The 12,248-nt window shown below is 29.9% G+C and overlaps 1 protein-coding gene and 1 long non-coding RNA gene across 2 annotated transcripts in view; both read left to right on the top strand.

Moving 5' to 3' along the window:
* The window catches only part of LOC106471770 (DNA polymerase epsilon catalytic subunit A-like), a gene marked incomplete at its 5' end in the record, with an annotated part of 43,591 nt that extends 33,751 nt beyond the window's left edge, over positions 1 to 9,840 (top strand). Inside the window, 8 exons of the mRNA XM_022400386.1 lie at positions 2,494 to 2,573; positions 4,050 to 4,185; positions 4,533 to 4,667; positions 6,002 to 6,085; positions 7,547 to 7,629; positions 8,797 to 8,881; positions 9,081 to 9,284; positions 9,697 to 9,840. Of these exons, the coding sequence (XP_022256094.1) occupies positions 2,494 to 2,573; positions 4,050 to 4,185; positions 4,533 to 4,667; positions 6,002 to 6,085; positions 7,547 to 7,629; positions 8,797 to 8,881; positions 9,081 to 9,284; positions 9,697 to 9,840 (951 nt within the window). The remainder of the gene's footprint in view (positions 1 to 2,493; positions 2,574 to 4,049; positions 4,186 to 4,532; positions 4,668 to 6,001; positions 6,086 to 7,546; positions 7,630 to 8,796; positions 8,882 to 9,080; positions 9,285 to 9,696) is intronic.
* Positions 5,235 to 7,630, top strand: LOC111088952. Its single transcript, XR_002613352.1, has 3 exons — positions 5,235 to 5,319; positions 6,002 to 6,085; positions 7,547 to 7,630. It is a non-coding gene; the product is annotated as an uncharacterized LOC111088952 (long non-coding RNA).
* Positions 9,841 to 12,248: the final 2,408 nt, after the last annotated feature.

Genomic DNA, 12,248 nt, shown 5'->3' with positions numbered 1-12,248 from the left:
AAATGAAAGAAGGGCTAGACCAAGTTTTTGTGACCTACATAATTTTTATAATAATTATGTTTAATTTTAAACTGGCTAATCAATACCGTGCAATGTTATGGAAGGTTTTCATCTGGTCTTCTAGATCTTTCAGTGGCAGCAAGGTCTGAAAGTTACCGGCACAATCGCAATGTTTTCCCATATTGTTCTCTTTGATCTAACAAACAAAAATTCTTGTTTTAACATAACAAACTTTTACGTATAAAACAATAATAAAACTTGTTTTTTTATCGATGCAAAAATGTGTCACAAACAATTTTATCACAGCTAGTGTTAAGAATAGTAGCAGTAATAATTAGGTTGTCCATCAAGAGGACCCAAGATTGAATCCTGGCCACTACCACCACTAACAGTCCTTCTTAGGATGTCCATGAAGATTAGCAACTGAAACATGAGATATAAATTAATTTGTAGTTAGTGTCTAGTAAAAAAAAACATACAAAACAAATTGTACTTAGTAGAAATTAGATTTAATTTAGACTAATAACCAGGACAGTGATTAATATCTTGTTTATGGTAAGTTGGTCCCCAGTGGCACATCGATATGTCTGCGGACTTACAACGCTAGAATCCAGGTTTTGATACCCATGGTGGGCCGAGCACAGATAGCCCATTGTGTAGCTTTGTGTTTAATTACAAACAAACAATTATGGTAAGTTTGGATATTAAATGAAATTTGCAACAATCAGTGCTTTATCTTTTTTTTTAGGTTCAAGTCTGTTTTTCATTGGGAATAAAAACGTAGAATTTTTAACGTATTAAAAAATAATAATAATTCTTATCATCTGCTGAAATTATACGTCTTCATTTTTAAATTTCAGTTATTTGTGGCATTGTGCCTCTTGTAAAGCCCCGTACAACACCTGTGAGATTGAATCGATGCTTCTCGACTATATTCAGAGAAAGTCTATGGCTTATGTCCTGCAAGACTTGCAGTGTTCTAAATGTAGAATGGTAAATGTATATTTTATTTTTATGTAGAATTGAATGAAAAAACAACATAAGCACTTATCTGAAAATGTTTTATTGATTTCTAGTATGGAAGAATAAAAACTATTATATAAATGTACACTAATCAATACTACTGTATCATTTCATACATTTTTTTCTTCTATTTTTATATTTGATAATGTTATATTTACTTTGTAAGTTTAAAAAACATTAGGGGAAATGGCTGACAACTGTGGTTTCAATATTTCTCTGAACAACTTTTTTTTTTCATTAAATTGAATAATATTTCACTTTTCATTTAAACTGTGAAAAACATCAAGGACAGGATTTTATCTTTTTTTCCTGTTTTAATTTTTATTGTCCATTTTATTTGATGGTCTTCTCCAAAGTTGCAATACACACCAAACCACCTAATGATCCACAAAAAACACCATTTATAACATTCTTTATTAATGTGGCCTGCATTAACTTGGAGAAACAAACAGACCAGAAGCCTAACAGAACTAGATAAGGCCGATCTATCTTTAATAACCATACAATAAATTGGAATAATCCTAAAATTATGGGATATGTATAACGCATGAGAAAAAATAGATAAAACAATCATCTACTTATCCCTAACTGATAACACATACAGTCAATGTATCATAGAAGTTGGCAATAACTGAACACCTTTCTGGAAAGCATTCAACTATTTAATAGGTAAGATCCTGGCTGAGTTGATAACACTGAATACAGGTATCCAAGTTTTGCTTACTTTTGTGCAAGTTGACTGAGTGTATTATTAGTTAGATGTAGAATGCTTTTTCTAGTATATGGTTCATGCCCTTTTGAGCCAGAGAAGAATTATTGCTATGGTCACCACTTTAAAAACAGAAATTTGGTTTCTATGCAAAAAAAAAAGTATACATAAAATATGTACCCCTTCATACAACCACTGTAATTATCAACACAAACAAATTCAACATTTCTTTTGGTGGCTGTTTTTTGTTTTGTTTTCTGCAATTTTATAAATATGTTGGTTATCTTAATCACAAATTAGCTGGTTAAATTCATATGCAAGTTTTTTGTTCAAACCTTTTCCAAATACAAAATCACTTCTTGAATTGGTTCTTTTAGCAAGAGCGTGGCATTATATCTTACTCATCTGTTTTCAGATGTAAACAATCAGATTGTTCCATATAAATCAACTGTAAACAGTCGTGTTCTTTCATAGCAATTAAGTGGAATCAGTCACATTTGTATCACAGAACTCGGCTGTAGATACAAAATCTTTATAAGTTACTTAAGATGATATGTTAAAAGTAATTTACTAAGGTGAACAGTTATGTACGTTATTAATAGTTTTCTAGTGTGTGTTTGACTTCATCAACTACATATTATATTAATCCTTATTTCCTTCTAGTGAATTTGTTTTTAAATATATTTATTTAATATTATCTTCTGTTTACATAAAAAACATTGACAGTTTTCAGAATCCTGATCGGTAACAATATTTTACAGGTAATCTGCAATGTTTGTAATCATTGTCGAGACATCGATCTTTGTAAAGATCCATTTCAAGCCATCAACACAAGTGGAATGTAAGTTGTTAAACAATTTTTTATGAACATTTCTGTAGATATGGGATACTTGTTTTGTTGTTTTCAATTAACTGTGAGACATCGATCTTTGTAAAGATCCATTTCAAGCCATCAACACAAGTGGAATGTAAGTTGTTAAACAATTTTTTATGAACATTTCTGTAGATATGGGATACTTGTTTTGTTGTTTTCAATTAACTATGAGGAATTCATTTCAAAGATTTCAGTAGACTTCATCCACTCATTCGTCGAGCTTCTTTCAGGGCAGAGTTTGATCTGTAAACATAACAGAATGTGATGAAGAACTCCATGGGTTAATAAAATATATTTACAGTAAAGTTGTGGTGATCAGGTATTAATCGTTGTCATGGTTAGTAGCTTGTACAGTCACCTAAGTCTCGTTATCAGTTCGTTATTTTTTTATTTATATATGACTAGACATTAATTCCTAACTAGTTTATATTCTGTTTTTTTATCTGCTAATCTGCTGCCATCTTCAGGGAAGTTCTGAGAAGAACTGTGTTTATGATGGTAGTGGTCGGTATTTGATAGAATCTTATATTTTATTTACTTGACCAGGATCTTCCCTAAATATCTTAATCAAACTTCACAGGTCACTTTAAAGGTTAGGTTAGGTTAGGGGTGGGGGATATAATGATAATATTCATAAATCTGTATACATCTTTCTCTGTGATAACTACAGATCTAATCAGCTGATTTTAATTGAACTTAACAGGTCACTTACGTTGGGATTGAGGAAGAACCCTTTTTATTTGGGGATTAATAGATCGTGGTGAAATTTCAAGAATTTGAAATTTGGTTTCTGCACAATAACTATAATTTTAAATTAAAGAAATTAACCAAATTAAAATAAAGGAGCATCCTGAGTAAAGATAATTCTTTAAGTTATTTAACTCGTGCTGTACTGAATTTTTATGAAGAGCTAGTGGATTTGTATATGAAATTTACAACATTACAAAAGGTTTCTTTTTCACGGAGTTATAGTTCTTAAAATTTGGATATAATCATATATGTAATTGTTGTTTTCAATAATTATAATTTCTTCCTTGAAAGGGGGGTATTGTCTTTTCTCTAATGCTAATAAGAAATGCTAATGCTAAAACAAAATGAAAATGCTATTGTTCTGTAACATTTATAAATTAATGTCGTGTAAAAACAATGTTATGTGTATTTTGTTTTAGCTGTGTTTGTAGAAACGTAAGAAAATATATTGCATTGATGAGGGATAGAGGGTAGTCAGGTGTTTGATCTTTATTTTATTGGAATAAAATGAAAACTGTTGATTAATTAGAAGCTAATTAATAAGAAAAAAAAGCCTACTGATCACAATGACTAAAATAATAGTTATTATTTAGATACCAGTATTATTGATGTTGTGTTTTGTAATTCAACAAATCAGTTCTCCCTTATCGCTGGTTGTAAATGCTCATAAAAACAAATCTTTTTTACAACTAGGATCACTCAAAAGATTCATCGGAAACTCCCGTCAGGTGTGTTAGGACCAGAAGAAGAAAGTGTATTTCCCACCTTACCTGGATCCTATTTAAAACTTACAAATCCTCCCCTGGAGTTTGTTAAAGCTGTTACTGAGGTAACAGATACATATATATAAATATACACACACACAATAAGATATTTTGACATATGTTTATTTTAATTTAAATGCATAAAATATTAAAATGTGATAAATTTGTATTTTATGTTCAAAACTAACAAGTAGTTGTAAGAGTTAAGAAACTTTATAATTTCTTAAATACATATTCCTTCCACCAAATGGTCCACTGGAGTGTTTTTTTGTTCATAAAACATTTCATAGTTGAAAACTTTGTTCTTAATTTGTAAGTTTAAGTAAGATTTAAAGTTTGTAGTAATTATGATCTTTATGTTTTTAAATAAAACTGTGTTTTCTGTCTCTTGGTTTTTATTGATACAACACAGGTTTTGTCACTGGACAGCAACATTAGCAGTCAAGTGATGAAGCTTAAGAGAGACTTACTACGTCTTATTGATATCGGTGAATTTAGTGATGAAGCCGTATGGGTGGACCCCTGTATGTCATTCATATTACCTGAGGTTTGTATAGAACACTTAAAATATTGAAAAGGTTCAGGGTGGGGGAAAAGCACGAAGAAGTAGGAGGAGCTTCTGTTGTAAATAAAAAGGTGGGAAGCTTTTATTTTACCTTCTGGCCTGTCAATAACCGTAGTTGGTGTATCTATTTGTTGGACACTGAAACCCATTAAAAGGAAGAAAATATAAAAAAGAGAATTCAGAGTGCACAAGAAAGTGACATGTTCTTTAAATATTTACTTTTGAAATTAAGAAATGAAAGTGTAGATAATTTAAAAAGTTAAATAATAAACTACATTTTTATGTCTAGTTTATTCACATGTATTACTAAAAAAATAGTTGTTTTAACTTTTGAATGGAACTGTAAACGTTTGTGGCATGTATACTTTGACAGACTCTTCCACCTTGATACAGTGTGTTAAAGCAGGCTTTGTAGCTGTATTTTATTTCCGTGGCTAGTTTATATTAAGAAGAAAAATAATAAATTTCATTGTCGTATTTCTGTTATTAATCATCGCTGTGATTGCAATGTTTTATGTAACCAAGATATAGTTTTTGTTGTTGTTTTCCTCTCGCTGTTTAGCCTATTGTCGAAATGTGTTGGAATTTGATGAAATACCTACCAGAAACTGCAGCTATCCAGGAAAACTTCAACGTGAGTAAGGAGTTGAAGTGTTTACAAACCATGTGTTATAACTTTAAGAAATAATCTATTTTTTAGTATTACTCTAATATAGAAATTATTCAAACCATCTTAGATGATAGTTTCTGTCTTCTTACAACAGTTCAAAAATGTGTAAGAATAAGTTAGAAATAAATAAAAGCTACATTTCCTGAAATAGTTGGTGTTTATTTGTACTTATGTTTCATGTTTATACACGTGTCTTAAGTTTAACTACATGTGTGTACCTGCTTGCTAGTGTTATTGTTTGAAATCAGATAATTTTTAATTTATTTGTAGTTTTAAATGTAACACACACACACAAAAATAGAAACTTAGACCACAGAAACACTTTGACTCTTCTGAGTGACATTAATTTTGAACCTAGTTTAAATCCTTGAGCCTGTTTGACAAAGGATATTCTCAAAGTGGTCAAAGATCTTAAAGTTTAAAGATCCTTGAAGGAAATTAAGATAAGTAAATATTGAACTTTTTATTACAAGAAATGTTTTGTGACATCATAAGGGATTTAAAATTAGAAATACTGTTCTCATTATTATTTACCAAAAATTACTAAACTGATTTCAATTTTATTTTCTTGATTTTAATAATTATTGTTTAACAAATGTTAGATATACCTATGAAAGATGATGTTTGTTTTTATATCTTTATACAGGCTGTTATTGCCAGTTATATAAGTACTATTTACCAGCATTACCAGGAGGAGTATAGAGTGAGAAAATTAGAAAACTGTAGCCAGGTAAGATAAGTATTGGAACTTAACAGTGATTCTGTCAAATCATTTGATAATTATGTTACTAATATTGTGTTAATAAAACTCATTTGTTTGGTAATTTGTATCACTTTTGTGTAAGTTGTACTGATAGACAGTAAAACACTAACCTGTAGTTTTTACATATCAGTGTTTGTGAGTTGAGTTAATAACTGGATTAATTTCGGAACATAGATCTTCCAGCATGAATTTTCGGTTTATTTGGAGACAGTGAAAGAGTATAATTTCTTTGTATAATTTCTACGGGAATCTTAATGACCATAGTTCTTGTGTTTATCTAAGTGTTTATCTTCTTTTTGATATTACATTTGTATCAATTTTCCAGTTTTTAAACTGATATGACGTTCATTATATAAAGAATCAAGGTAAAAAAGTTTTTTTATAATAAAATGTGATTTTTTTTTGGTCACATAATGTTTGGCATTTTTAAAACATTACTTTATTTGTTGAACCCAAAAACAATTTATAAATATATTATAGTTTCAAAAAGAAAAAGAAAACTTAAACCCCTAATTATTAAGTTATTAGTTTTACCATGTCCTGTCTGGATCATATTGTCCCGATTTTTTCTCTAGAAATAAAGTTCACACATTTTAATATCATTGTTATAAAGTATCTCTGTTTTTTATCCTTTCCACTAGATTGAAAACTTTCCTGTAACCATGAAAGATGAAAGCTATTATTAACATTATTTGAAATGAGGCTTAACATAAAACTTATACAAAGCAATAATAACCTTTATCTAAGTATCGTGTTGTTGTATGAATAGTTTATGTAAAACCTAAGAGTATTTCCTCTTACCTATATGAGTCCTTTTCAGCAAATTTAATTTTGTTTTATTTTTAGATACATCAGCATAATTGGCATTAAACTAGTAATTTTCTGTCATGTATAAGGATGACAGTAATTTTCTGATAGCACACCAACACTTAACTATCATCAAAATAGAAAAAAAAAAGACTGAAAAAAAGTAACATTTTTAGTTTGCATTTTTATTCCCTTTTTTAACGTAATTTTCTCTAAATTGTTTGTTTCATGAATAATAGTTTCAATTTCATAGTTTAAAGAAAATTTATTATTCAGGTATTTGTTTATGGCAGATTGGATTAATAACATGAAGAATGTTCAGTAACACCATCATAAGCTATCGTTCGAATTTTTAATGGTCTTGATGAATAAAAAACTTACAACAACAAAACAATTACAAGCATTTCCATTTTCAGAATAACTAGTTTTTTTTAATTATTACAAAATTGGTTCTCCAAGAAATTATAAAACATAATTATTGAATAATTTTACATTATTTAGATGTCACTTTAGAAAATTATTTACTGAAACTAATGTTTTGTGATGTTTTTACAGTTTAAAATCTGCCTCTGACAGTTCTGTACTATATATATATGACTTCAGTTTTTATTAATTTTCCAGAAACCTGAAAATTCTATCACTCCAGCTAGTCTAACATTTGCTCAGGAGTTAGTCAGCGGAGAATTGTCACAGAAGTTATTTCTGTAAGCTGTTACCTCTTCTTGATTGTATTTAATAAAAATCTCAAGGTAGCTAGTCAACAGTACTACATACACAAACCATTATAAGGTTACTTTCATGTGATAAAATTGTGGGATTTGACCACCACTCTCATGACCCACAAGAGCTGACCAGGTCGTGGATAATGAATGCTTGGATTCACAGTCAGAGCATTCTAAACTCTGGGAAACACACCCAAATACTAGGGCTGTGAATCTGAGGATTGTGCTTTATGTCTCATTGCCACAAAAATTGTGTATACTATAAGGTTGATGTGGAAATCCAACTAACGAGTTTGATAAGAGAGTTAGCAGTGGGTGCTGTTGACTACCTGCCAGTCTGTCAGTTCGTAATTAAGGATGACATCAAATTTTATTGAACATATCTTATCTAGAAATTGTAGTTCGAAAAGAAAATTTGTTTGTTTGGTGTCAGAAAGAGATTATGTACATTATTATAGGCCAACAATTGTATGAACTAACTATTTACACTAACCACAGCTTAGTTTCTACAGGTGTTGTGTATGAACTAACTATTTACACTAACCACAGCTTAGTTTCTACAGGTGTGTTTGAACTAACTATTTACACTAACCACGGCTTAGTTTCTACAGGTATTGTGTATAAGTGAATACATTAGCTATTTAAGGTAATCACAGATTCACAGAACTTTGTAGGTAATTTTTGTAATTATTTCCTTTTCAGTTGAAATCGTATGTAAAATATTCAATTTTTGTTTTTGAAATCATTCTGTGCATATAATTTATTGTTAAGTTAATAAAACTGAACTTATTGAATATAAAAATTTTATACATAAATGAAGGTAAATTATTATCATAATTATTAAAAAATTAAGTCTACCTTTTATGTATTTGCCATTTTAGTTTGCCATTATGAATTCTTCTTTTCATTTTATGTTTGTTTTAGAATGACAAAAATATTGCTAATAGAAAGGATTAATTACCTAATGAATCAAAGTATTGTAAACACTCTACTAAAGTCAAAACGGTATGCTAGATTTTCTGTGTTCATTAGAGGCTTATTTTTTAGTTATGATCTATTTAGGTTGGTTGCTTTGATCATAAGTTAACACTAAATACTAGAACCAGAATGTCTAGTATCATAAATTTTAAGAATAGTTTTGTTCACTAGATGGCTTCGATGTCCTCAATCTTTGCTTTATGAGCCAGCCTTGAAACGAATACTTCATATGTTAATGAAGAAACTCTTTATGCAGGTAAACAGAAGTGAAATATGCGTTTTTTATTCATACATTGTTTTTATTTTATAATTTAAAACATGACAGTGCATGAGACTGCAGTTTTCTTTGAGCTTAACTTGAAATTTTAACAACAAGGGTTTCATAAACACTTAACCTGACCATATCTTTACATTAGAAACAACAATCACATGATTTTGTTGAATACTATTTTCAGCTTGTGGCAGAGCTCCAACGTCTCGGGTCACTCATTATCTATGCCAACAACAATCACATGGTTCTGTGCACCAAACGCCATGAAGTGGGAGATGCCATAGCTTATATCGATTATATTTTGGGGAAAATCAAAAATAAAGAATTGTTCCATGGCCTTGATATGACCCTCCAGGAATGTTGGAAGTATCTTTTATGGCTGGATCCTGTGAGTCGAACCTTTAGTGAAATAATTTTTATTGAACTGTTAAAAATGTGTAAACAAAGTCATTATCTTATGTAGAGTTCTGTGAAGCGTTTCAGTTTTTAACAGGAAGTTAGTCTTAAGGATGAAGTTTCATTTTACTTTTATTTTAACATGTTTAATAAATTATAAGAAATATAAACGTTCTGATGGTTAATTTTATATGAAAAATGTTGTTAGTATTAATGATGCGATTTACAGTAGCATTCAATAAGAAAATGTGTAAAGTGAAGTTATACGAACAGCTTGCCAAGTCATAAAAACACGAAGTGATATGAAATGTCTAACTTAAAATACCTAGGATTTTTGTCCTTATAACTTCACATTACGTGATTTCATACAAGATTTCCAGTTCGTTTTTGGTTTGTTTTTATAGGCCAACTATGGAGGTATAAAGGGTAAATCTGAAACAGAGGACCAGAAACCAAAAACTTTATCATTAGATGAAGATGCTGAGGATGAAGACGATGGGGCTGATTCTGAAGAAGAAGTAAGATTTAAGTGGGATATCAGATTATAAAATCTTCTTGTATACGTATTGAAAATTTATAAATTTAGGCCTACAATAGTGCTATTAATTCTCTGTATACAGGATCTGTCATTTTGACTGATCTTTCACCCACCATGAAACTATACATACTATAACACTGGATGTGCTTACTTGAATATCTCGAAATTTGGCAAACTTGTGGTAAACATTATAATTCTGTTTTAAACAAAAAATTATATTTTTTTAATAAAGTATCTTTTCTAAAGGTTTTCTGTGAATTGATGATATTTCACCTTGATATTTCATTTGTATAACTTCTAGAACCTCCTAAAAAAATATCAAAAATTTTATCTAATAAAGCGCCCCCCAGTGGCACAACGGTATGTCTGTGGACTTACAACGCTAGAAACTGGGTTTCGATACCCGTGGTGGGCAGAGCACAGATAGCCCTTGTGTAGCTTTGTGCATATTTAAAACAAAAAACAAAACATCTGATAAAGCTTTATCTATTATTTTCTCTACCCTAACACTAACAAAATTGTCTCTACCAAAAGTTAAAAATATGGAACAAAAAATATATATATTTTTTCTAGAATGATTACAGATTATAACAGATAATTACAATTATTTATTTATATATTATAAGATATTTAGGTCTCTTAACTTTTTGCAACTGTTTTTATTTAATTTTATTATTTTTGGCTCTTTGAAATGTGTATGACTATTGTGACAAACAGATAATAACCCAGCAGAAATGTAGAAAGTTTAGGCATGTTCCTTGTGTGTTTCACAAGGAATGATCATGAAATTTTTATATATTTTTTTTTCATTTAAGTTTCCTTGTATAACCTATTAAGTTTCTAATTTTTACATTGTGGCTACTGTTTTTTTTTTAAGATATGTTACAATAAATAAAATTATATATAAGAAGCAAGAAGTTTAACACTTACCTTAGCCTTAGGCAAGTTTGCACTTTGATGTCTGCCTTTGTAAGCCTTCTTTTTACTGTCTGTGTTCATTATCCAAATAATAATTCATATTGCTTTCAAATATTTTAGAACACACAAAATATGTCGGGCACTAAAATATAATGTCTCGAAACTATTATAGTTTACCTGGTTTTCTAACTCTGTTATAAATATGTTTAAAAACTTCTGTTATTCTTTGGAGTCTATACCATAAATATCTACTTGTGAAATGACTGATTTCACAAGTAGATATTTGAAACAAATTATCACCAGAATCATCTAGTTCTGTTGGTTATAAACATGACAAGTTGTCGCACCTGTAGAAACTAAGCCGTGGTTAGTGTAAATAGTTAGTTCATACACTCATACACAATACCTGTAGAAACTAAGCCGTGGTTAGTGTAAGTAGTTAATTCATTCACTCATACACAATACCTGTAGAAATGAATGAGCTGAAAGTCGGCAAAAATGTTTCTATAAATCGCCACATCTCGCATCCAGCTACTTATCATAGTTCGAAGGACTCGGAAAGCCCCAGAACTCAAGGCCATCTCATCATAACTAGCTAGTGATGTAGCTGATGTTTGTCCACCCATCATTTCTTCTAATGAAACAGTTGGCGCCGTATCAAAAGCTATGCTGGCATTAACCCCCTCCAGTTCAGTGATTTGTTGGGCCTATGACAATTACACATAGAAAAGGTTTTAAGTTTTACTAACTAATAAACTAATGCAGAAGTGAATATTGTAAAAAACTGGGCACAGAGATATCATCCCATAGAATCTATAGATGATAGGACTGGAGAGAATTGTCATTCAAATTGAACAGGATATTTAGTTTGAGCTTTCATCGTGATATTCTTTTCCATCCACAAACAGAAGTTAAAACATAACCAAAAACAAAACTTGACAATACATGTTCTACTTTACCACCTGCAACAGTTTATTGTATTCACTTCTATGAAAATGTTACGAAATGGTAGTTCAACGTTTACCTGTATATGTCATGTACTATTAAACAGTAAAAACTTTAATATTAAAACTTGTTATCAGCACACTAATTATTACAAAACTGTCTAAAAATGTCTTCTTGTTTAAGAATAACAACACTCAAAGTGTAACAGTAAAGACAAACTGACTTGTGTTAGAGTAGCAGCTGCTACATAACAACACTTACTTGTAGTAGCAACTCTTGAAGAAAGAATATTTAATATTTGAAAGTGACTTAAGGCACTTAAGACTTAAATACTTAAGACTCTTGTATTGACTTCTTCATATCAACAACATATTTTTAATATAGTGGTAACTGATTCTACAACAAGAATTACTGGTAATAATTATAAATGATAAGCCAATAAAATATAGTTGAAGTACTGTGGTGACTGACAACAATATTATTAGGTCGTCAAGAAATTAATGTCGCTTTTTTTAGATGAAAATACCCGAACAACTTATATATCAAAACAAAACA

Source organism: Limulus polyphemus, unplaced genomic scaffold (assembly GCF_000517525.1).
Source record: "Limulus polyphemus unplaced genomic scaffold, Limulus_polyphemus-2.1.2 Scaffold4844, whole genome shotgun sequence".
Classification (NCBI taxonomy): domain Eukaryota; kingdom Metazoa; phylum Arthropoda; class Merostomata; order Xiphosura; family Limulidae; genus Limulus; species Limulus polyphemus.
The sequence above is the reverse complement of the archived record's forward strand: the minus strand, read 5'-3'. Positions and strand labels throughout refer to the sequence as shown.